The following is a 20724-nucleotide window of genomic DNA, read 5'->3' on the forward strand; positions in this document are numbered from 1 at the left end:
GGCCCCGACCCTCCAGGCAGGACAAAGTTTTGCCCAGAGCAGCTGTGGCTGCCCCTGGATCCCTGGCAATGCCCAAGGCCAGGCTGGACACTGGGGCTTGGAGCAGCCTGGGACAGTGGAAAGTGTCCCTGCCCATGACAGAACTGGATGGGCTTTATGGTTCCTCCCACCCAAACCACTCCATGATTCCATTGATGCTCAACCCCCCAAACCCAAACTTTGGGCAGGCAAACCACCCTTGGAGGTGGGGGTGTGGTGGGACCCCCAGGCCAGCTCAGAGCTGACAGACTGTGCCACATGTTGAGAATCCTGGGAAGAAGGAAAAGATTAAAGGGATTTTCTGGGACGTGGGACCTTCCTGTGCCCTTGGCCATGTCCATGTGGCACATCCTGATCCCGTGGATTGTTCTTCATGGGAAGCCTCTTTGCTGTTTAGTGTCAGATGATTGCAACAGATTTGAAGGCTTTCCTCCATAATCCGGCTCTCCTGAGAGCAGGACTGGTGCCCGCCCAGAGCTCTGTGCCCGTGGTTTGCACCTTTTATCCCAGCATGGGAGGGGAAGCCTTGCCCACCATGCTCCTCACAAGGGGACAACCACACCCTGCCGTGTCCCTGCCCTGCTGCCACCCTGGGGTGCTGGCACAGGAGCTGCTCAGCTGGGAAGGAACCAGGAGATCCCAAATCCCTGCCTGGCTGAAGGGAACCATCCAGCTGTCAGGTGGGTCATGGTCCAGGAGCCATGGAGAGGCACCTCCAGGTGGGGTTGTGTCCAGGTGGGCACCATCCAGGTATTGCTGGGAATTTGAGGCTTCAATGGATGCTCTTCTTGTGCATTTACTGCACAGGGAGAGCTCTGCCTCAGGGGCAGACCCAGACCTGGGTAACCCTCACCCTGCCATGTGCTCCTCACACCATCCCTGGGGTGGAGATGCTCCATGTGCAGGGTGCTCCATGTGCAGGGTGCTGCCTGTGCAGGGTGCTCTGTGTGCAGTGTGCTCCCTTAGCAGGATGCTCTGTGTGCAGGGTGCTCCGTGTGCAGGGTGCTCCATGTGCAGGGTGCTCTGTCTGCACCCTGCTGTGTGCAGGGTGCTGCATGTGCAGGGTGCTGCATGTGCAGGGTGCTCCGTGTGCAGGGTGCTGCATGTGCAGGGTGCTCTGTGTGCAGGGTGCTCCGTGTGCAGGGTGCTCCCTGTGCAGGATGCTCTGTGTGCAAGGTGCTCCCTGTGCAGGATGCTCTGTGTGCAAGGTGCTCCGTGTGCAGGGTGCTCCGTGTGCAGGGTGCTGCATGTGCAGGGTGCTCCGTGTGCAGGGTGCTCCGTGTGCAGGGTGCTGCATGTGCAGGGTGCTCTGTGTGCAGGGTGCTCCGTGTGCAGGGTGCTCCCTGTGCAGGATGCTCTGTGTGCAAGGTGCTCCCTGTGCAGGATGCTCTGTGTGCAAGGTGCTCCGTGTGCAGGGTGCTCCGTGTGCAGGGTGCTGCATGTGCAGGGTGCTCCGTGTGCAGGGTGCTCCGTGTGCAGGGTGCTGCATGTGCAGGGTGCTCCGTGTGCAGGGTGCTCCCTGTGCAGGGTGCTGCATGTGCAGGGTGCTCTGTGTGCAGGGTGCTGCATGTGCAGGGTGCTCCATGTGCAGGGTGCTCCCTGAGCAGGGGTGAAGTCTCCCCAAGGAGATGGATTCCCCTCCCCCTCAGCCCCCTCAGCACAGCCAGGGCACAGCACCAACTCCACACTCTTTAATGTCCCACCCTTGGCTCACAGCTCAGCACCAAGGATGCTCTCCTCCCCCCGAGGGATGCTTTCCCCTTGGCAGCCTCCCCTGGATCTCGTGTCCCCACCAGGCCACACACTCTTAGCCCCTCTCCAGAGCTGGCTGCACCCAAACAGCATTTCCAGCTTGTAGGAGCCTCTGGAAAGAGAATCGGTGGGGGAACCCAAAAATCAGGGGTGGAAAACGGGGCTGTGAACCCCCAGCCCTGCCTGGAGCATTCTTGCCCTGCTCAGCAAGCAGGCAGGAGCCATCCTGGGGGACAGCCACAGCACCAGGGGAACAGCTGCAGCTCCAGGTCTGGCAGAGGGACATCCAGGGGATGCACAGTCACGAGGGGTTTTAGGGGGCACCTTGCTCTGTTTTAAGGGGCACTTTGCTCTGTTTTGGGGGTGCTGCCTGGTCCCCATCCTGCCCTGCTTTGCTCCCCTTAGGGCACCATCCTGCTGGGGTGGTGGCAGGGCTGCAGGACACCTCCTCAGGGGACAAGGGACACCTCCCTAGTGTTCCCGAGGGACTCACTCCCTCTGCCTATTTCCTGCTCCTGGCTGTGTCCCCCTGGCCCTGGGGGCTGTCCCTGTCCTCCCCTGGCCCCAGCAGAGGCTGCTCCATGTCCTGGTTCCTGTGGTCACCCATGGACATCTCGGCCAGGGCCTCAGCCATGGCCTGGCGGACACTCTCGGTCAGTTTGGGGACATCCTTTGGGCTCAGGCCCCACGTTTCCACCCTGGGGAGGACTCGGATGGTGCAGGTCCCTGGGAGAGGAGGGAAAAGCCAGGGATGTGTTAGAGGATCCCACCAGGAACTGGCTATTCCCCTGGGTATCTTCCAACCCAGCTGCCTCCCCACCCCTCAGCATCCCTCGGACACCCCCGGGTGCCTCATCCCCAGTGCCAGCCCTGCCCTCTGCCATGGGAATTCATGTCCATCCCTTACCAGAGGTGAATCTCTTCTCCTTGGGGCTGAAGAAGTCCCAGTACGGGGAGATCACGATGGGGACAATGGGAACCTGCAGGACATGGAGGGTCGGGGGGGCCCCCAGAGAGACCCCTCCCCAGGTGGGACTCTTGCTCCTCCCTGTCCCTCCCTGGTTCTGCCTAGCACCATGACCATCCCTGGGGACCAAACCTCCCCATCCCTGAGGACAAAACCCCCCCATCCCTGAGGACCAAAGCTCCCCATCCCTGAGGACCAAAGCCCCCCATCCCTGAGGACCAAAGCCCCCCATCCCTCTGCCCCAGGGTTCACACCCACCCCGCTCCATCCAGGGTGAGCCAAAGGGGAAGGAATCATTTTGGAAAAGGCCTCCAAGACCATTGAGTCCAACATTTGATTGACCATAAGAGTGCCCTTACCTGGGCCTGCACGGCCAGGTGGAAAGCCCCACGCTTGAAGGGCAGCATGGATTTGCCCGGGTTCCTGGTGCCTTCTGGAAAAACCCACACACGGAGCTGCAGGGGACAGGGACAGAGGTGAGCCCCATGTCTTAGGTTACAAGATGTGGCTGGGGTGTGTATTCCATTGCCATCTGTCAGAGCTGGGGCAGCTCTCTGCTGCTCTCTGGGCAGTTTTCTTTATCTCTCCCACAGCCAATCCTCCCTCCAGGAGATCTCTGCTGTTCATGGCCAGTGAGTGTCCCTGCATGGCTGAGAAAATTCCATCATCCATGGGGAGATGCTCTGCCCAGGGGAGGAGCCAAGCATTCCTACCTGGATAGAATCTGACTCCTGCAACACCAGAGCAGCCTTTGCCCACTGCATTCCCAGAGGAGCAGCTTTCTTCCCCACTGCATTCCCAGAGGAGCAGCTTTCTTCCCCACTGCATTCCCAGAGGAAGCTCAGGCCCATCTCCAGCAGCCCTGGAGCTTCAGAGGAAAACTCCAGCCTTGTGCAGGATCCCTGCTCCAGCAGAAGCACAGCTGGCACTGCAGGAGGGCTGAGCCACCATGGGATGGGACTGCTGCCACCTCCCTGACCCACAGGCTGCCAGGGCCAGCTCTGACTCTGGCAGTGTTGGTTTGTTTTTTGGTTTTTTTTACAATTGCATTTTTATTTTTAATTTTCCTAATAAAGAACTGTTATTCCTCTTCCCATATCTTCGCCTGAGAGCCTCTTAATTCCAAAATTACAATAATTCAGAGGGAGGGGGTTTGCATTTTCCATTTAAGGGAGGCTCCTGCCTTCCTTAGCAGACACCTGTCTGTTCACACCAAGACACCCCGACCTCAGCTGGGTCAGTCCTGCCCACAGCCCCTCAGCCCCCGGTGTTGCCCCCCAGAGCCGTTTCCCTCACGTTTTCTTGCCGCATGGCACTGGCGGTGTGGGAGATGACCTCGATGGCCGTGTCCCTGCGGTGGCGGTCGATGAAGATGATGCCACTGAGCCAGCAGGCCCAGCCCACCGTGCCCAGGTACAGCAGCTCCCTCTTGGCGATGGGCACACAGCGCTCGGGAATCACCTCCACCATTCCTGGGGTATGGACAACGCCCATTAACACCTTCCCAACCCATGGCACTGGCAGCAGAAAAATCACCTGGGAAAACTACTTGTAAGCGGAACCCCAGGTTGGACAAACCACCTGGATATCAGCAATAAATTTTGCAGCTCAGCCAGTCCTGAGAGGTGATAACTTCAGAGAGGAACTCTCTGGAGAGGCCAAGTTACATCTGTGCACAGAATAATTAATCATTTATACCCTAATATAATTTATACTCTAATTAATCATTCATACCCTAATATAGGACCAGGTTGGGGTTATTTTAGCCTTGACTTAATGGACTTTAAGCTGTCCCCAGTCTCAGTACCACCCTGTGGCATCACCTCCCGTTGTCTCTTCTCTCCCTGCAGCACAGCCCTGTCCCAAAGCTCTCCTGGTCCGTTCCCACCGCTCATCCCTGCCCTAATCCCGGTGCTGAGTCCTCAAAGCGATCCTGGTGCGCCCCTGGAGCCCCCAGAGTCGCCGGGGATCCCCCCGCGCTGCCCCCACGCACCCATGAGGTCGAGGGAAGCCTGGTGGTTGCAGACGATCACGAAGGGCCCCGGCAGCCGCAGCCCCTCGGAGCCCCTCACCTCCATCCTGATGCCGTAGAAGCGCTTGAGGGGCAGGAGCGCAGCCCGCAGGAGCCTGCCAGAGATAAGGGACGAGATAAGGGACGAGAGAAAGTGGAGGGACACGTGTGGGGAGCGGCTCTGCACCGGCCTGGGCAGGCTGGGTTAGGCTGGGCTGCGCTGCTGGACCCGGGCTCAGGCTCAGGGAGGCTCGGATTTCTCACACATTTGCAGCCTGTGAGGCTCGGAACTCGCCCGGCTCCCACCTGAGCTGGGCCCAGCTCCTGGCTCAGAGCAGAGGGAGCTGCTGAAGAGGGAGAGTGGCCAGCACGAGGTGGTGGCAGGGAAAAAACAGGACTTTGATGATGGGAAAGCAAAAAGAGAAGAGGATGGAGATGAGGAAGGGGACAGGGATGGGATCTTCACATCCCAGCGAGGACAATCTGTCTCTCCCCGGGGGAGGCTCCCCAGGTGCTCAGCTGGTTCCATGTGTGGACGGAAATTCAGATCCCAGACTCCTAAAGCCAGAGGCAGATTCCAGCCGAGGGGAGCTGGGCTGGGCATGGATGAGCCCTGGGGATGGATGGCAGAGGGACAGGCAGATCACCAGGGACGTGGGGGACCGCAGGGACTGCCCCTACTCCGCTTTGTGCCTCATCCATTCCTATGGGCAATCACAAATCACTCCATCGGACCTGCAGTGTCGGGAAGAGATGGATCTGAGCGGAAAAAGTGGTGTCACATCCTGGGAGGGCTGGACAGGAGGAGGAGTATCGGGATAGCAGCGATGGGTGATGCTCAGTAGGGAATAATGAGAGGAGTGGAGGGAGGAGGGAGCACCAGGGATTCCAGCAGCCATGGAGATAAAATCCTGGGACACGTCAGTGTTGGAATGGGGCACTGTCCAACCCACAGAGGGTCTGTGCCGGGGTCCCCACATCTGTCACTGCCCCCAGGGGACAGCGCAGGGTGCAGGGAAGGGCTCAGCACCAGGCAGGGTGAGAAGGCAGAAGGAGGCACAGGGTCCGTGGTATCGCCCCCATCCCTCGGGAGCCGCAGGCTCGGAGAGTTCCCTGAGGTCCAAGGGGAAACAGAGCCCCAAAGCCAGGACTAATGACAGGGCCGCAGGCTTTGGGATTCGGAGGAGAGGGAACTGGGCGTGCTGCGCCCGGCAGCAGGTGAGTCACAGCCTCCCTCGGGGATTTCCACTAAGCCGGAAGCGTTGGCTTTGGAGCAGCCCTGGATGCGCCCAGCATTCGGGCTGGGAAGGGCCTGGGAGAGGCTGCAGCACCTCCGGCACCACCGAACCTCTGGACTGGTAACACCGAACCTCTGGACTGGTAACACCGAACCTTGGAGCGGTAACACCGAACCTCGGAGTGGTAACACCAAACCTCGGAGCAGTAACACCAAACCTCGGAGCGGTAACACCGAACCTTGGAGCGGTAACACCGAACCTCGGAGCGGTAACACCAGATCACAGATTGATAACACCGAACCTCAGACCGGTAATACCAAACCTCGGAGCGGTAACACCGAACCTCGGACCACGCTCCCACCGCGGGCCGGGATCCCTCGGCACAAATCCTCAGTGAGTTTCTCAAGTTGGGATATTTTCCCTGTGTAATTACATCCCTCCTGGTGTGCTCATCCTGCCCGGGAATCCAGCAACGGGATTGCAACACCCTGAGAGCGCCCAGGCCTTCCTCCGGTGTTGCACAGCGATGTTATCTCCCTGGTGTTATCTCCCTGCTTCCACCCTCGGGAGCAGAGTCGGGACATGGCTGTGATCAGGACATGGCTGTGATGGGGACAGGGCTGTGCCCCTGCCAGGTGATGGCACCAAGACATCCAAAAACATAAAAACATGGAATAGTTTGGGTTGGAAGGGGCCTTAAAACCACCCAGTATCACCCCCAGCCATGGGCAGGGACACCTCCCACTGTCCCAGGCTGCTCCAAGCCCCGTCCAGCCTGGCCTGGGACACTTCCAGGGAAGGGGCAGCCATCTGTGCCAGGACCTCTCCACCCTCAATCCCTCTGCCAAAGTGCTGTTCCTGGGTGTCTCATGGGCAAAACCAGAGCCAGGGACACAGAACTGGGCATGTATTTGCCCCCTGCCCTGACAGTACCTCCAAACCCCCTGTTACCCACCCACGTGATGACCCCAACATTGCCATGGCCAGGAATGACCCCATTTATGTTATTTCATCCCTCAGAGACCACAGATCCCAACTCCAGCATGGCCTGACCCTCCCTGGGTACAGCCAGCACCTCTCACACCACAAGCTGCACTTCACCGCCCCACGGATGTGACCACAGCCCTGGCCTTGGCCCCAGGGCTCTGCCACCAGCTGTGACCCAGCTGTGACCCAGCTGTGGCTCCAGCCAGGGCAGGGCAGAGCCTGTGGCCACAAACCACAGGATTTCCTCCAGCTGAGCCAAGCTCCAGCCAGCTCCCCCCATCCCCAGCCCGCACTCACCTCATGTTCTCCACGGAGCGTCCCCGGAGGGCAGCCAAGGGGGACAGCAGGGTGGCCAAGGCCACGATCCAGCAGTTGAAAAAGGCCACCTTGCAGAGGAACTGGAAGCGGGGGCTCCACCTGTAGAGCAGCAGTGCTGCCAGGGGCAGGAGCAGCAGCCCATGCAGCAGCAGCAGGTTCATGGTGCCGCCCCGAGCTCAGCCCGGGCCGGGACGGGAGAGTGGCCGGGGCTGCCGGGAGCGGGGCAGGTGAATGAGGAGGATCCTGCGTGGGTGGCTGGGGCTGGCCCAGGGGAAGGCTCGCTGTGGATCTCATCCCCAGGATGGAGTGGCTCAGGTGGAAGCAGGACACCCACCCAAGGGTGGAGAGTGGCCATGAGTCACACGGCGACCCTGAGTCACCCGAGCTGTCACTGCTGTCACCTCCTGGGCTATTAAAAGCCATGGCAGTGACTCCAGATCGGTAAGCTCAAACTTGCTGCTCACAAAATTGTCCCTGTCCCGGGAATCTCTCCTGGCCACGGGGCTGCCAGCCCTGGGAAAAGGAGTCTCAGCTGGTGGGGACAGCAGGAGCTGCTCCTGGTCCATGGCCATCACCCCAGCCAGGCTGGGCACAGTCACGTGCTGGCACCCAAACCTCACCCTGCAGAGCATCGCAGTATTGGAAGACATCTCCCACCTGGAATGACAGCAGGAATGTGGCACCACTGCTCCCCATCCCTTGCTCAATTTGGGCAGCAGGAGCCCCTCTGTCCTTCCCCTCCCAAAGCTCAGCATCTGTCCTCAGGGTCCCACAGTGCCTGGGGGGCCAGGCTCTGCCACCCCCTGCTGCCAGCCCAGCCTGCAGGAGGTGCCAGCCCTTGGCCCAGTTGGCAGCCAGGAGCTGTGTTGCATGAGGTGTTTTCACGGGTGCAATTAGCACAGGCTGTAATTAACCTCTTCTCCTGCTCTGGTGCCTTGCAGGATCCAGGCCAGCCCCCTGGAAACTCCTGGAACCAAGTCCTTGTTGCAGCAGGGACACTGGGCTGGTGCCAGCCCCCAGCAACCTCTCCCAGCAACCTCTCCCAGCTGGGTCCATGGTCCAGATCAGAGAATCCCAGAATTCCAGGGGGGGTTTGGGTGGGAAGGACCTCAGAGCCCATCCAGTGCCAGCCCTGCCATGGCAGGGACACCTCCCACATCCCAGGGTGCTCCAAGCCCCGTCTCACCTGGCCTGGGACACCTCCAGGGGTGGGGAAGGAGGGACACCCCTGTGCTGCTGCCCAGAGCCCTCGGCTCAGCCCTGACCTCGGGCCAGGAGCTGGGAGCAGCGAGATCCCCTCGTGCCTCCCCATACCAACCCCAGCGGGGTCTCGGGGGTCTCCCAGTCCCCCCAGGCCACTCCTGGGCAGGTGTCACCTCTGCTGGGACCATCCCAGCCCTCCTGCCTCACCGGGCAGGACCTGCCCTCAGCCCGGCCTCTCTGCATCGCTGCCCTGCTGTGCCCAGGGCTGCCCTTCCACCCACGCCTTCCCCTGTCCCCTGGAGGTGACAGAGATGTCCCCAGGCTCTGGCCGTGCTGGAGGGTGCCCCAGTTTGACCAGCAGCCTCGGGGTTACGTCCACCAGGGGTGTTGCAATGCCCATTGCTTCACCCGCCCATTCCTCTCATTATTCTCATATTAAAGCAAAGATTGGGTCACATCTTGAGCCCACCCTTCCTGTCCAGCCCATTCCAGGTGACTCCTCACCTCCTCCTTCCCGTCCTGTGTTCATGGGGGAACCTTGGGCACCAGCCTGGTCTCCTATCAAACCCAGCTTTGCTTTTGGATGCCTCCTTCAGCCCTCCCAGCTGGAGGAGCTGGACCTTCCTGCTGGAATCCAGGGTGATCCTCCTGCTCCACATTTGGGAGCTCCTCCAGGGGCCAGGCTGGGGAAGACCTGCCCATTCCAGAGCACAGGGAAGGTAAATCCTGCCTTCCACTGGGCAGAGGGGAGGCAGGGCACTCCTAGGAGGGGGTTTAATGTGCTTTTCTGCATCCTTAGACCTCTAGAGCACCAGCCCCAAGGTCTCCTGCCAGGAGCTCTGCTCCAGGGAAAAGCCTGGAACCCCCCTGGGGCACAGCAGAGCTGGCACCCCTCCATGGGGCTGGCGAGGGGACAGCTCCCAGCACCCAAAAGCCTTCACTTCCCACTTCCTCCTGCTTCCTGGGGAGCAGAGGGGTCACTGAATCCTGGGAAACTCCAGGATTTCCCTCTCAGGCTGCTCTCCTGACCATATCCCCACCAAGACCCACTTCTGCCTGTGCTCAGCCAGGAGATCTCACACTGGAGCTCCAGCACCACCCCAGCACCCTCACACCCCAGCACCTGACAGACCCCCCAGCACCCCCCCACCCCCCAGCACCTGACAGACTCCCCAGGACTCCTCTCAGCCCCCCAAGCACGGACAGACCCCCCAGGACTCCTCTCAGCCCCCCAAGCACGGACAGACCCCCCAGGACTCCTCTCAGCCCCCCAAGCACGGACAGACCTCCCTCAGCACCCCCGGGCACTGACAGACCCCCTCCCCCCACGGCTCTGGGTGCCCCCAGCCCCGAGGGAGCCCCTGCCCTCAGGCACGGAGCCACCAGCCCATGTAATTACAGATGCTTAATTAGCGACAGCACAGCGCTCTCTTAACAAAGCAAATAAATTACAGGCAATGCTGCATTGAGAGCTGGAGGGACTAATGAACGCTGGGACCATCCTCTGTCCCCACCCCCGGGGACACAGCACAGCCTGTGCCACCCCGGCCTGGTGGCTTGGTGGGGGCGCAGGGCCCGGCTGGCACCGGGGTGTCCCCGGGGCTGTGCCACCCCTTCCCCAGGACCACCCCAAAGCACAGGAATTGCGGAGCATCCATCTGGGATCTTCAGGATCGAGGGAGGCAGAGCTCACAGCCCCTGCTCCTCCACACTGTAGAACTCTGTGGGAACAGGGATGGATGAGATAGGATGGGATGGGATGGGATGGGATGGGATGGGATGGGATGGGATGGGATGGGATGGGATGGGATGGGATGGGATGGGATAGGATCAATGGGATGGGATCAATGGGATGGGATGGGATGGGATGGGATCAATGGGATGGGATGGGATCAATGCGATCAATAGGACGGGATCAATGGGATGGAATGGGATGGGATGAATGGGATGGGATCAATGGGATGGGATCAATGGGATGGGATCAATGGGATGGGATGGGATGGGATCAATGGGATGGGATGGGATGGGATGGGATGGGATGGGATGGGATGGGGTGGAGACAAGGAGCGGGAAAGCTCAGCCTGGGGTGATGGAAGCTTGAGGGAAAGCTGCTCCTGTCCGGGGCCATGGGGACGATGTCCCCCAGGCTGTTCTTACCCGCTGCTGGGGGGACGCCAGGTCCCACTGTCCCGGTGGCACTGGGGGGCGGCGGGGGGGGCACAGCTCTGCTGGAGAGGGGCGAGGACAGGTCAGTGACGGGTGGATGGTGTCCCCTGGAGGGGCTGCCACACCGGGGCGGCACCGAGCCCCACCCCGGCACTCACCGCCCGTCCCCAGGTGAGGAGCGCAGGAACCGCACGGGGGCCGGGCCGGGCGCGGGCCAGGGGATGTAGTGATGGTGGAAAACCACGGCCTCCTCTTCCTCCTCGCCCTGCGAAGGCCCCGCCAGCGCCTGCGGGGGGGGACAGAGGCAGGGCTGGGCCGGGCTCCGGGGCTCCCAAAGCGCCGCTCGCCAGGGATCGCACCCGGCCGCTCCCGCTAGGTGGGCTCGGTCCCACACAAAGCTCCGGGGGCAGCAGCGTGGGAAAGTGGCTGCCGGGGACACAGGGGGATGGCAGCCCCACAGATGGGACCAAAACCCCGTGGGAAGAGCCCTTTGATCTATCTGAGACCCGTTTGAGCAGGCAGGGTCCAGTCCTGGCTGGCCCTGCACTGATTGGACTGGGAGGGCAGGGGGTGAGTGCCAGGAGCTGCCAGCTGGCAGCGAGCTCAGCAGCTGCCAGAGCCCAGCCCTGCCCTGAAAGCTGCTTTGTTCCCCCCAAGGAGATGAAATGTTTCATATGGTTTTGGTTTGAAATGGATTTTTAAATGGCAGCCCCTGCAGAGCCTTCCTGCTGGGTTGGGCTGCGCTTCCAGAGGCTCACGGCTCTTCCCAGCTGGGCTGAACCGCTGCCCGAGGCCTGGCTGGTGTCTGAGCTGTCAGAGCTGGGGTCCAAAGCAAGCCCCAAAACCCCAAAGGGCTGCTCTGAGCCGGGCTGGGACCACCCAGGTGCTGCAGGCAGAGGGTCCCAAAGCACCCTCAAGGGTCCCAAAGCAGCACGTGGTGATTCTGAGGAGCCCTGGGCACGTCCCTCTGCCCCCTCTGTGGTCCTTTTGCCCTCCCAGCCCCCCCGAGCCTCACCTGGGCAGGGGCTGGGGCTGGTCCTGCACCGAGGGGCATCAGAGCTGCCACGGCCAGGCCATGCATCAACAGCTGGTGCATTTGGGAGGTTTGAATCAGCATCAGCTCCATCAAATCTGCCGGGGAATTGGAGATTCTGCGTCAGAGAGGGAGCAGATGGAGGGCAGGAGGAGCAGAGCCTGGGATGGGTGCCTGGGATGGGGCGGCCCCACAGCTCCTCCCTGTTCCCAAGCAGTGGGAGCAAAGCCAGGCTTCCCCCACCCCGGTTTGGAAGCCTCATGTGGTGTTCAAAAATTATTTTGCTTGGATAAAGCTTGAAAATTGCCATATTTGAGCCTTTTCTTCCTTGCAAACATCTGGGCTGCCTCACGAGGGGTGATTACTGGGGCTGGAGGCACCAGACTTTCCTCCCATTCTGGGGAGAATTTCTCCAACCCTGGAAGTGCTCGGGGCCTTGGGAAGCACCTGCCCTGGCAGCAGCTGGCAGAGGCAGCATTGAGAGCATGCCAGGGTCAGCCCTGCTCTGTGCACGGGGCTCAGAGCGCCCAGAGGGGCTGGAGCTGGGGGTGAGCCCAGGATCCCAATCCCCACTCCTGGGAGCTGGATCCAGGCGAGGAGCAGGGTGGGGACACTCAGTGCCTCCTCAGCTCCTGCCTGCTTGCCCGAGGAGCTGGGCCCAGGGCAATGTCCCTGTCCCCTCAGCTGGAGGCCACACTGAGGGTGGCTGCTGAGGCCCATCCACACAGAGGAAGCCCCAGATCTGGCTCTGCACCCCCAAAAAACACCCCCACTTTCTGCAGGTGTGAAATTCCCACAGAAGATTCTTATGAACCTGCTGGATTCCCCTGAGATCCTGCTAGCTTCATCCACCCAGAGCAGCTGTGGCTGCCCCTGGATCCAAGACCAGGTTGGACATGGGGCTTGGAGCCCCCTGGGACAGTGGAAGGTGTCCCTGCCATGGCAGGGGTGGCACTGGGTGATCCTTAAGGCCCCTTCCAGTCCAAACCATTCTGGGATTCCCTGGTTCCATGACCTGGAGTAAAAAAGGGTTTGGACCATCCCGTAGCCCATGTGCCAGATCCCCAAAGGCTCCAGAGCTGCCAGGCTGGCTCCTAGGACACCAGGAGGTGGCTGTCCCTGCAGGCAGGAGCACCCAGCACCTCCTGGGACTCTGCTGAGCCGGAGCCAGGAGCAGGGAGTGCCCCAGGGATGGAACCGGCTGGGACACAGGGTGCTGGCAGCTCTGAGTGGATCCACCCACCCCACAGGGGCCAGCCCAGCTCTCTCTTTTCTTTCCACACTGATTTGCAGCATCCCTTTTCCTCCCCGGATTTTTAAGGACAGCTCCACCTTCCCCCTCCCCTCAGCACAGGGTGATTTTGCCCGTGGTGTGTCCCCAGTGATGACAGCCCTTTGTCCCTGCTGTTCCTGCTGTCCCCAGTGACCACAAGCCCCTGGCCCTGCTGTCCCTGCTGTCCCTGGTCACCATAGCCCCTGTCCCTGCTGTTCCCAGTGACCACAACCCCCTGTCCCTGCACTGACCACAGCCCCCTGGCCCTGCTGCCAGCCCCCCAGCCCAGATTGCACCAGGGTGGGTGCAGCCCCTCCGGGCAGTGCCACAGCCCAGGGTTCCAGTTCCACTCAATCCCACCGTGCAGTCCAAGGAGCCTGTCAAACCCCGGCGTTCCCTGGGGATGCCAGCAGAAAATGGGGTTTTGGAGAACAGAAACATATGAATTTAAAAAAAAAAAAAAAAAAAAAAAAAAAAAAAAAAAAAACCAGCCCGAAACTGTTCCCCGGGAGCATCTTGGAGCCCAGACTTGGTAAAACCCCCAAAATTCGCACCCCGTGGGGCTGAACGTCCATCCAAGGACGGGATGGACATTCCTGAGGGTGGCTCAGCCCCACCTGAGGGTGGCTCAGCCCCCCTGCCTCTCACTCTGGAAGTGGCTGAAGCCAAGCCGGGTTTGGCGCTGCCCTCCCGCAGCTCTGCCCGCACGCACCTCCCCGGACGGGCGGGGGTCCCGGGGGGGCGGCCCCGGGCCCGGGCAGCTGCTGCAGGATCAGCACCGGCGGCCGGGACTCCGGGACACCTCCGGGGGGCGATCCCACGGCGCGGGGCTGGAAGGCAGGAGGGGAAGGAGAAGCCCGGGATTGCACATTCAAGGGTTAATCCAGCCGCGGGGCAGGAGGGGACAGAGGCGACACGGCTGGGGGCAGGCGGGAGGGGGACAGTGATGGTGGCGGGACAGAGGGGACGGGGGTGGTGGCGGGACAGAGGGGACAGTGATGGTGGCAGGACAGAGGGGACGGGGGTGGTGGCAGGACAGAGGGGACGGGGGTGGTGGCGGGACAGAGGGGACGGGGGTGGTGGCAGGAAGGAGGGGACAGTGATGGTGGCAGGACAGAGGGGACGGGGGTGGTGGCAGGAAGGAGGGGACAGTGATGGTGGCAGGACAGAGGGGACGGGGGTGGTGGCAGGAAGGAGGGGACAGTGATGGTGGCAGGACAGAGAGGACGGGGGTGGTGGCAGGACAGAGGGGACGGGGGTGGTGGCAGGAAGGAGGGGACAGTGATGGTGGCAGGACAGAGGGGACGGGGGTGGTGGCAGGACAGAGGGGACGGGGGGTGGTGGCAGGAAGGAGGGGACAGTGATGGTGGCAGGACAGAGGGGACGGGGGTGGTGGCGGGACAGAGGGGACGGGGGTGGTGGCCAGAGGAGCGGGTGGCCCGAGGGGGAGCAGGACGAGAGCCCTGGAGGAGGGAATGGTCGCTCTCCCCTGGTTTTTCCAGGGACACCGCCCTCCCATCCCGGGTGACTTCCAGACCTGGAGAGTGCCCACCTCTGGGGACGGGTCCCTGGGCACGGATGGGCTCTCGGGGTCTGCAGGGCGTTTGCAAACCCCCGGTGCCACCCTTTGGGCACCCCCAGCCCAACCCCTCTCCCATCTCCACCCTTATCCCATCAGTCCAGAGGCAGCAGCGCTCCGGGGCTCACCCTGGGTGGGACGAGGCAGGTCCCTGCCGGGGGGGGCCCCCAGAGCCCGCGGGGGTCCCCGGCCGCTCCCCCCTGCATGGTTCGGGTGCGAAGGGAGCGGAGCTGCGGCCGGAGCCGGGATCGTCTCCAGGGCTCCCGGGGGAAACAAACCCTGCCCGGAGGGAGGCTCGGCCGCGCCAGGAATGTGCCCGGGCTGCTTCTCCCGGCAGGAAATGCCTGGGGATACCGGGCTGGGGTGTACCTGTGTCCCCCCGGGGCTGGGCCCTGTGCCTCGTGGTGAGGGGGTGAAAGGAGCAGTTAACGGCATCTGAGCCTCATTAGGGAATGGGAGGGACACTGGATTAATGAAGTCTATGAAAGCTGTGGATAGGACCCCCAAAGTCTCCCCTAAAATTTGGGTGGCAACCCCAGAGACCTCCAAAATTCTCAACTAGAATTGGGGTTGGGAACCACAGAAACTTCCTCAAAATCTCCTCAAATGTGGGGATCGGACACTCAAAGTCTCCCTAAAACTGGGGATGGGGCACCCAAAGTCTCCCCAAAATTGGGGATGGGACCCTCAGAGACCCCTGTAAAATTTGGGATGGGATCCTTAAACATCTCCCCTAATACTAGAGGATAGGACCCCCAGAAGTCTCCCCAAAATTTGGGATGGTCCCCGGGATATCACCCAACCCCAATGCCACCCCAGGGCTGCTCCCCAGGATGTCACAGCCTCGGTGCTACCTGGGGTCCCCGGGGTGTCCTTGTCACCGTGCCAGGTCCCCCGGGGCTGTGTTCCAGCTCCCCGCACCACGTCCCCAGGGATGCAGTGACCACGGGAATGAGCAGGAAGTGCTGGCAGCAGAGCAGGCTCCCCAAAATCTGGGATGAGACCTTCAGAAACCTGCCCCAAAACTGGGGATGAGAAGCACAGAACGCCCCCAAAATCTCCCCAAAACTGGGGACAGGAACAAAATGTCTTCCCTAAATTTTGGATAGGAATTCCAGAGACCTCCAAAAGGCTCCCCAAAATTGGGGGTGGGAACGACAGAACCCCCCCAAAACCTCCCCAGTGTTTGGGAGCCCCAAAGAGCCCTGCCGCGGGTCCTTCCCAGGATGCTGCCGAGGGGATTTGTGCCCAGCAGAGCACAGCCAGCTCCTGGCAGAGAGCTCAGCGTGTCCCGCTCAGCCCAGGAAATCCTGGGAATGGGGAGTCTGCAGGAAACACTAGATTCCAGCAAAATGCACCCTGTGCCCCCAGAGACCCCAGTCCAAGCCACCCTCCAGCCCCAGGCTGCTCCTCTGGGGGATTTCCATGGATATCACATCCCCGATCTGCGGTGCCCCAGAGCCGACCTGGGAACTTTTCCCAGGGTTTCAGCCCGCGGCCAGCTCTGCTTGGGAACAAATCTCTCCCAGAACTCTCGTTCTGCCCCAGAACGGCACCGGAGACACCCCAAATCCTCCCACAGCCCCCAAATTCCCCCCCCCACCCGACCCCCCCCACCCCCAAGCCCAAGCCCGGCTGCCTCAGCCCACAGCCCTTGGCTCCAGTCCGGGCTATTTTCTGCTTGATTGGGTTTTTCTCTGTGTTCCTAATTTTTCCGACCCCCCTTTGGATTGCTTTTCTGCCTTTTGTTATAATCCTAAATTCCCATTATTTGCCATTTAATTACTGTTCTGCTTCCTGCCCGTTTTGGCAGAGCCTGGCTGGGCTGATCCCAACCTTATCTCCCCTTAGGAGGGATTCAAGCACCGGGATGGGGGTGAGGAGTCCAAGGGAGCCTCGTGCCAGGGCTGGGACATGAGTGGTGACAGGGACCTGCTCAGAATGTCCTCAGCCCCCCCCCCCCCATGGCAGCCTGAGCCCCTCTGGGGGGACATTACTGACAGAGGGGAGGGGAGGAGGAGGAGGAGAAGGAGAAGGAGAAGGAGAAGGAGAAGGAGAAGGAGAAGGAGAAGGAGAAGGAGAAGGAGAAGGAGAAGGAGAAGGAGAAGGAGAAGGAGAAGGAGAAGGAGAAGGAGAAGGAGAAGGAGAAGGAGAAGGAGAAGGAGGAGGAGAAGGAGGAGGAGGAGGAGGAGAAGGAGGAGGAGGAGGAGGAGGAGGAGGAGGAGAAGGAGGGAAGGGAATTTGGGAAGTTTTCTTGAGCCGAAGCAAGCACAAGCAAGGCTGGTCCCAAGTGTGTGGTGCAGCAGGGCAGGGCTCAGGCCGGACTTGGCTCTGGGCTGTGCCTGGCTCCAGCCTGTCCCCTGTCCCCTGTCCCTTTTCAATTCCCCCAGAACATCCCCTCAGCCCAGCTCCTAAACCTGTTCAAAGGCCAGGGTCACGGAATTAGGGCTGCACGTTGGGTGGGAACGGCCCCCGGGCAGGAGCACTCCTGGCCCTTCAGAGGAGCAGGAGGATCCATGGCAGAGGGACCTGAGTGGCAGGGCAGAAGCTGGCCAGGAAAGCAGAGCCTGGGCACAGGGACGTGCCAGTGTCGAGGTGGGATGGGGACAAGGCAGCTGTGGCTGTGCTGTCCCCAGGTCACCTTCCCCAGGTGGGAATGATGCCCCAGCTGGAGGTGCCACCTCTGCTGCCCCCCCTCATCTGACTCAGTCACAACTGGCAGAGGTGACAGTGACAGCCCCGGACTGGTTTGTGTTCTCACCTTGGAGTGTCAGTCGGGACACACAAAACATCCACTGGGAAAACCCAGGAGGGATCAGAGGACCCTCCAGCTCAGATGGGGACAGATCCTGCTGTCCACTGGAAGAGCCACCCAGTGCCAAGGGCACCCTGAGGGTCCCCAGCAGAGGATTTGCTGCCTTTGGAAGCTCTGGAACCCCTCTCTTACAGCAGCTCTGGGATTTCTTCTGGAAGCCCTCAAAAACTGCCCCCTACCCCCAGCCCAGGGCCAGGATCCCAGCCCTGTCCCTGCTCAGGCACAGGGTGAGTCCCAGGAGCTTTGGACCAGGAATCTTCCTTGTCAGGACCAAGGCCTTGGGATGGGGTCAGTCCCTGGGGACCAGGAGGGACAGGGACCAGGAGGGCCAGGGACCAGGAAGGACAGGGAGCCTCTGCCACCCCTTGGGCCGTGTGGGTGCTGCTGCAGCTCCTGGAATGGGATCAGTGGGATGCAGCCCCTCTCTGCGGGGCATCACCCAACTCTGGCAACGTAACAGAGCAGAGGCAGGGCATGGGGGCGGGTCAGACCGGGAGCACCGGGAGCACCGGGGAGGGAGGAACTGAGCTGCCCTGGAGGTGACAACACATCCCTTGTGCCACTTCCCTTCCCGGGAGACCAAGTGGAGCCAGAGAGATTCCCAAGGTGAGGAAACCCCGGCAGGATCAGCAGCCTTGCCCAAGCCTCGGGGGAGGTGAAGAAACATTGAAGGTGAGGCAACACATCCCCCCAACCCTGCTGCCTCCCAGGGGCTCCCAAAACCAGTCCCAGACCAATTTGTCACTGCACACGGGGACAAACCCTGGCTATGGCATGGCAGAGTGGGAGCTGCTGTCCCCTGGGCTGTCCACCATCACACTGTCACATTCAGGCAATTCAGGCACTCAGGACACACCTCTGGGGACACTCTCTGTGTCCAGAACTGTGAATGGGTTTAAGCTCCTCATTTTGAACGATAACTACAAAAAAAAAAAAAAAAAAAAAAAAATCCCCTTTCCAGGAGGTCTCACGCTTCCAGTGCTTCGATCGTCATCGTCCCCAGGCTGTCACCCAGCCATCGAGGGCTCCTCTTCCTCCGACTTCCCCTTCCCAGACTTGCCTCCTTCCACGGAGGAAAAGCCCAGGCAGAGGCAGCTGGCACGGGGCGGGGACCCCGTCGGGCACATCCCCGGTGGGATGGAGGCGGCACAATCGGTGATCCCAGCCCTCCCGAAATGAGCGTTTGTCACCTGCAGGAAGAGTCCCGGCAGTGACTCCCTTTGCTTTGGAGGCGGCTGAGTCATCCCGCGCTGGCGGTGGGATCAATGGCAAGGGCGGTGGCTGCGGGGCAGCCTCTGGGGACATCCCCGGGGCCTCGGCGGGGACACAACCGCCGGTCCCCGCACCCGGCCGTGCTGCCACACCGCAGCCGTGTGCCCGAGGCAAATCCTCCTGTCCTGTCCTGTCCTGTCCTGTCCCCTCCGCCCGTCACCACTGCCACTGTCACGGGCACATGAGTGGACACGGCCACCCCAAATGGGACCCCTGGTGGGGGCGCAGAGCGGGCTGGGTTTGGGTCCGGATTTGCAATCCAGAAGTTTGTCCTCGCTTCTGTCCCTCTCGCTGCTGCCGAAGGGGACAATGAGGCCAGGCCAGCAGGCCGGGCAGGTCACCCCCGCCGGGAGCAGGTCAGGCCACCAGCGCCTGCCCCAGCTCCTCCTCGCTGCGGGAAGAGCGGGAGCAGCTCGGGAATGTGGTCTGGGAATGCCCGAAGGACCCCGGGGCTCTCCATCCTCCTGGGAAAGGGGAGAGGGGCTCCCACCCCCCAGCGATGCTCTCCCCGTTTCCTCTGGCATTCCAACCAGCCCGGCCACCTCCCAGCCTGGGCACAGAGCCCGCGGCCCGTTTGCCACGAGACGGCACCAAACTGTCCTTGTGGGGACACCCGGGGCACCCCGAGCCACCCCGCACCCCAAAGCAGCCCCCGTGGGGCCGTGCCAAGCGGGGCGCGGGGTTCTTCCAGCAGGGACGGTTTAATTCGGGCTTTAGGCTCCGTCCCAAGTGTTTATGTTACGGCTGCTGGAAAATTAAATGATTAATCTGGGTGGCTCCGTTTCAGATGTTAATGAGCCTCGGCAGCTTTGGTGTCAGCGTAACCCCGGGCTCAGCCTTTGCTCCTCATCACGGCTCGGAGGGCTCGGAGCCATCGCGGACCCGGCTCTTCCACCGCGTCTGTTAGGGCGATCTCATTTACAGAGATCTTCCTAACGAGACCTCCCAAAACTGGGGATGGGATCCCCAGAGACTCCCCCAAAACTGGGAATGGGACCCCTAAACATCTCCCCTAATATTGGGGATGGGGCTCCCAGAAACTCCCAAAAGTGTCCCCAAAATTGGGGATGGGACCCACAGAGACCCCCCCCAACATCGGGGATGGGACCTCTAAAATGTCCCCTGAAGTTTGGGTGGCAACTCCAGAGACCCCTAAAATTTTCCCCAAAAATGGGGGTGGGAACCAGAGAAATTTCCTCATAATCTCCCCAAAATTTGGGATGGGAACCCAAAAGTCTCCCCAAAATTGGACATGGGATCCCTCAAGTCTTCTCAGAATTGGGAGTCCCATTACTAAAATAATTTAAATGGTGACATTTGAGTCAAAATTCCCCTTGCTGATGGGGCTGGGGCGTTCCAGCAGAGAGAATTCTAGAAACACATTTATTTTGCATATCCCCAATACATATTTATGTCAATTTAATCCATATTTATATATTTACGGATACATAATTTTATTTTTTTTTTTCTGTAAGAAGAGCTCAGGTGATGCTTGGGGGTCTGGATGCAAGGGCAGCCCCATCTCTGGAAGAGACTCAGGAATGCAGCTCCAGGCATTCCCTGCTCTGTGTCCATCCCAGGTTGTTCCTGGGGTCCCCCAAAACCTTCCCTGCTCTGTTCTGCTCTGGCACCGAGGTGACAATACCTGGCACACGCCAAAATCGCGCGCCCAAACCCAGGGCTGGGCAGAGCTGGGGTCAGTCTGCGGAGGGGGTGAGGCTGTCACACCCCCAGAGCCCACCCCAGCACTTCCTGGGCAGGGGGAATATCGGGAGGGGTTCGGGTGTCCCAGGGAGGGGAGGCAGGATGAGGCAGGGCTGGCACAGGGACGGCAGCGCTGCCGATCACCCTGGGGCCAGCAGAGCCACCCTGGGGCCAGCAGAGTCACCCTGGGGCAGGGCTGGAGGGAGCGCCCCTGTCCCTGCCAAGGAAGGTGACCCCTGGCACCCGCACCCCGTCCCGGGTGTGCCCCCATTCCTGCAGCCTTCCTCCAGCGGTTTTCCAGCCCGGCGGCACCCGAGGAGCCGGGAAGGGCTCGGTGTCCCCGCTGGGCACCCCCGGGCCCGGCTGG

The 20724-nt window shown here is 61.2% G+C and overlaps 2 protein-coding genes across 3 annotated transcripts; both read right to left on the reverse strand.

Moving 5' to 3' along the window:
• Positions 1-1657: 1657 nt before the first annotated feature.
• LOC137486634 (1-acyl-sn-glycerol-3-phosphate acyltransferase alpha-like) lies at positions 1658-7473 on the reverse strand. Its single transcript, XM_068212061.1, has 6 exons — positions 7292-7473; positions 4752-4885; positions 4055-4230; positions 3118-3213; positions 2699-2771; positions 1658-2517 (listed from the first exon to the last, which is right to left on the reverse strand). Exons 1-6 carry the CDS (start codon positions 7471-7473, stop codon positions 2294-2296), a joined length of 885 nt encoding a protein of 294 aa, XP_068068162.1. The 3' UTR covers positions 1658-2293.
• A 2669-nt stretch (positions 7474-10142) lies between these two features.
• On the reverse strand, positions 10143-14778 carry PRR29 (proline rich 29). 2 transcript variants are annotated; one of them, XM_068212259.1, is made up of 6 exons: positions 14695-14778; positions 13700-13817; positions 11697-11812; positions 10840-10967; positions 10673-10740; positions 10143-10236 (listed from the first exon to the last, which is right to left on the reverse strand). In XM_068212259.1, exons 1-6 carry the CDS (start codon positions 14770-14772, stop codon positions 10205-10207), a joined length of 540 nt encoding a protein of 179 aa, XP_068068360.1. In that variant the 5' UTR covers positions 14773-14778; the 3' UTR covers positions 10143-10204. The 2 variants fall into 2 exon arrangements, with proteins under 2 accessions (XP_068068360.1, XP_068068359.1); XM_068212258.1 differs by having other exon boundaries at positions 10673-10743.
• Positions 14779-20724: the final 5946 nt, after the last annotated feature.

Source organism: Anomalospiza imberbis, chromosome 22 (assembly GCF_031753505.1).
Source record: "Anomalospiza imberbis isolate Cuckoo-Finch-1a 21T00152 chromosome 22, ASM3175350v1, whole genome shotgun sequence".
NCBI classification, from domain to species: Eukaryota; Metazoa; Chordata; class Aves; order Passeriformes; family Viduidae; genus Anomalospiza; species Anomalospiza imberbis.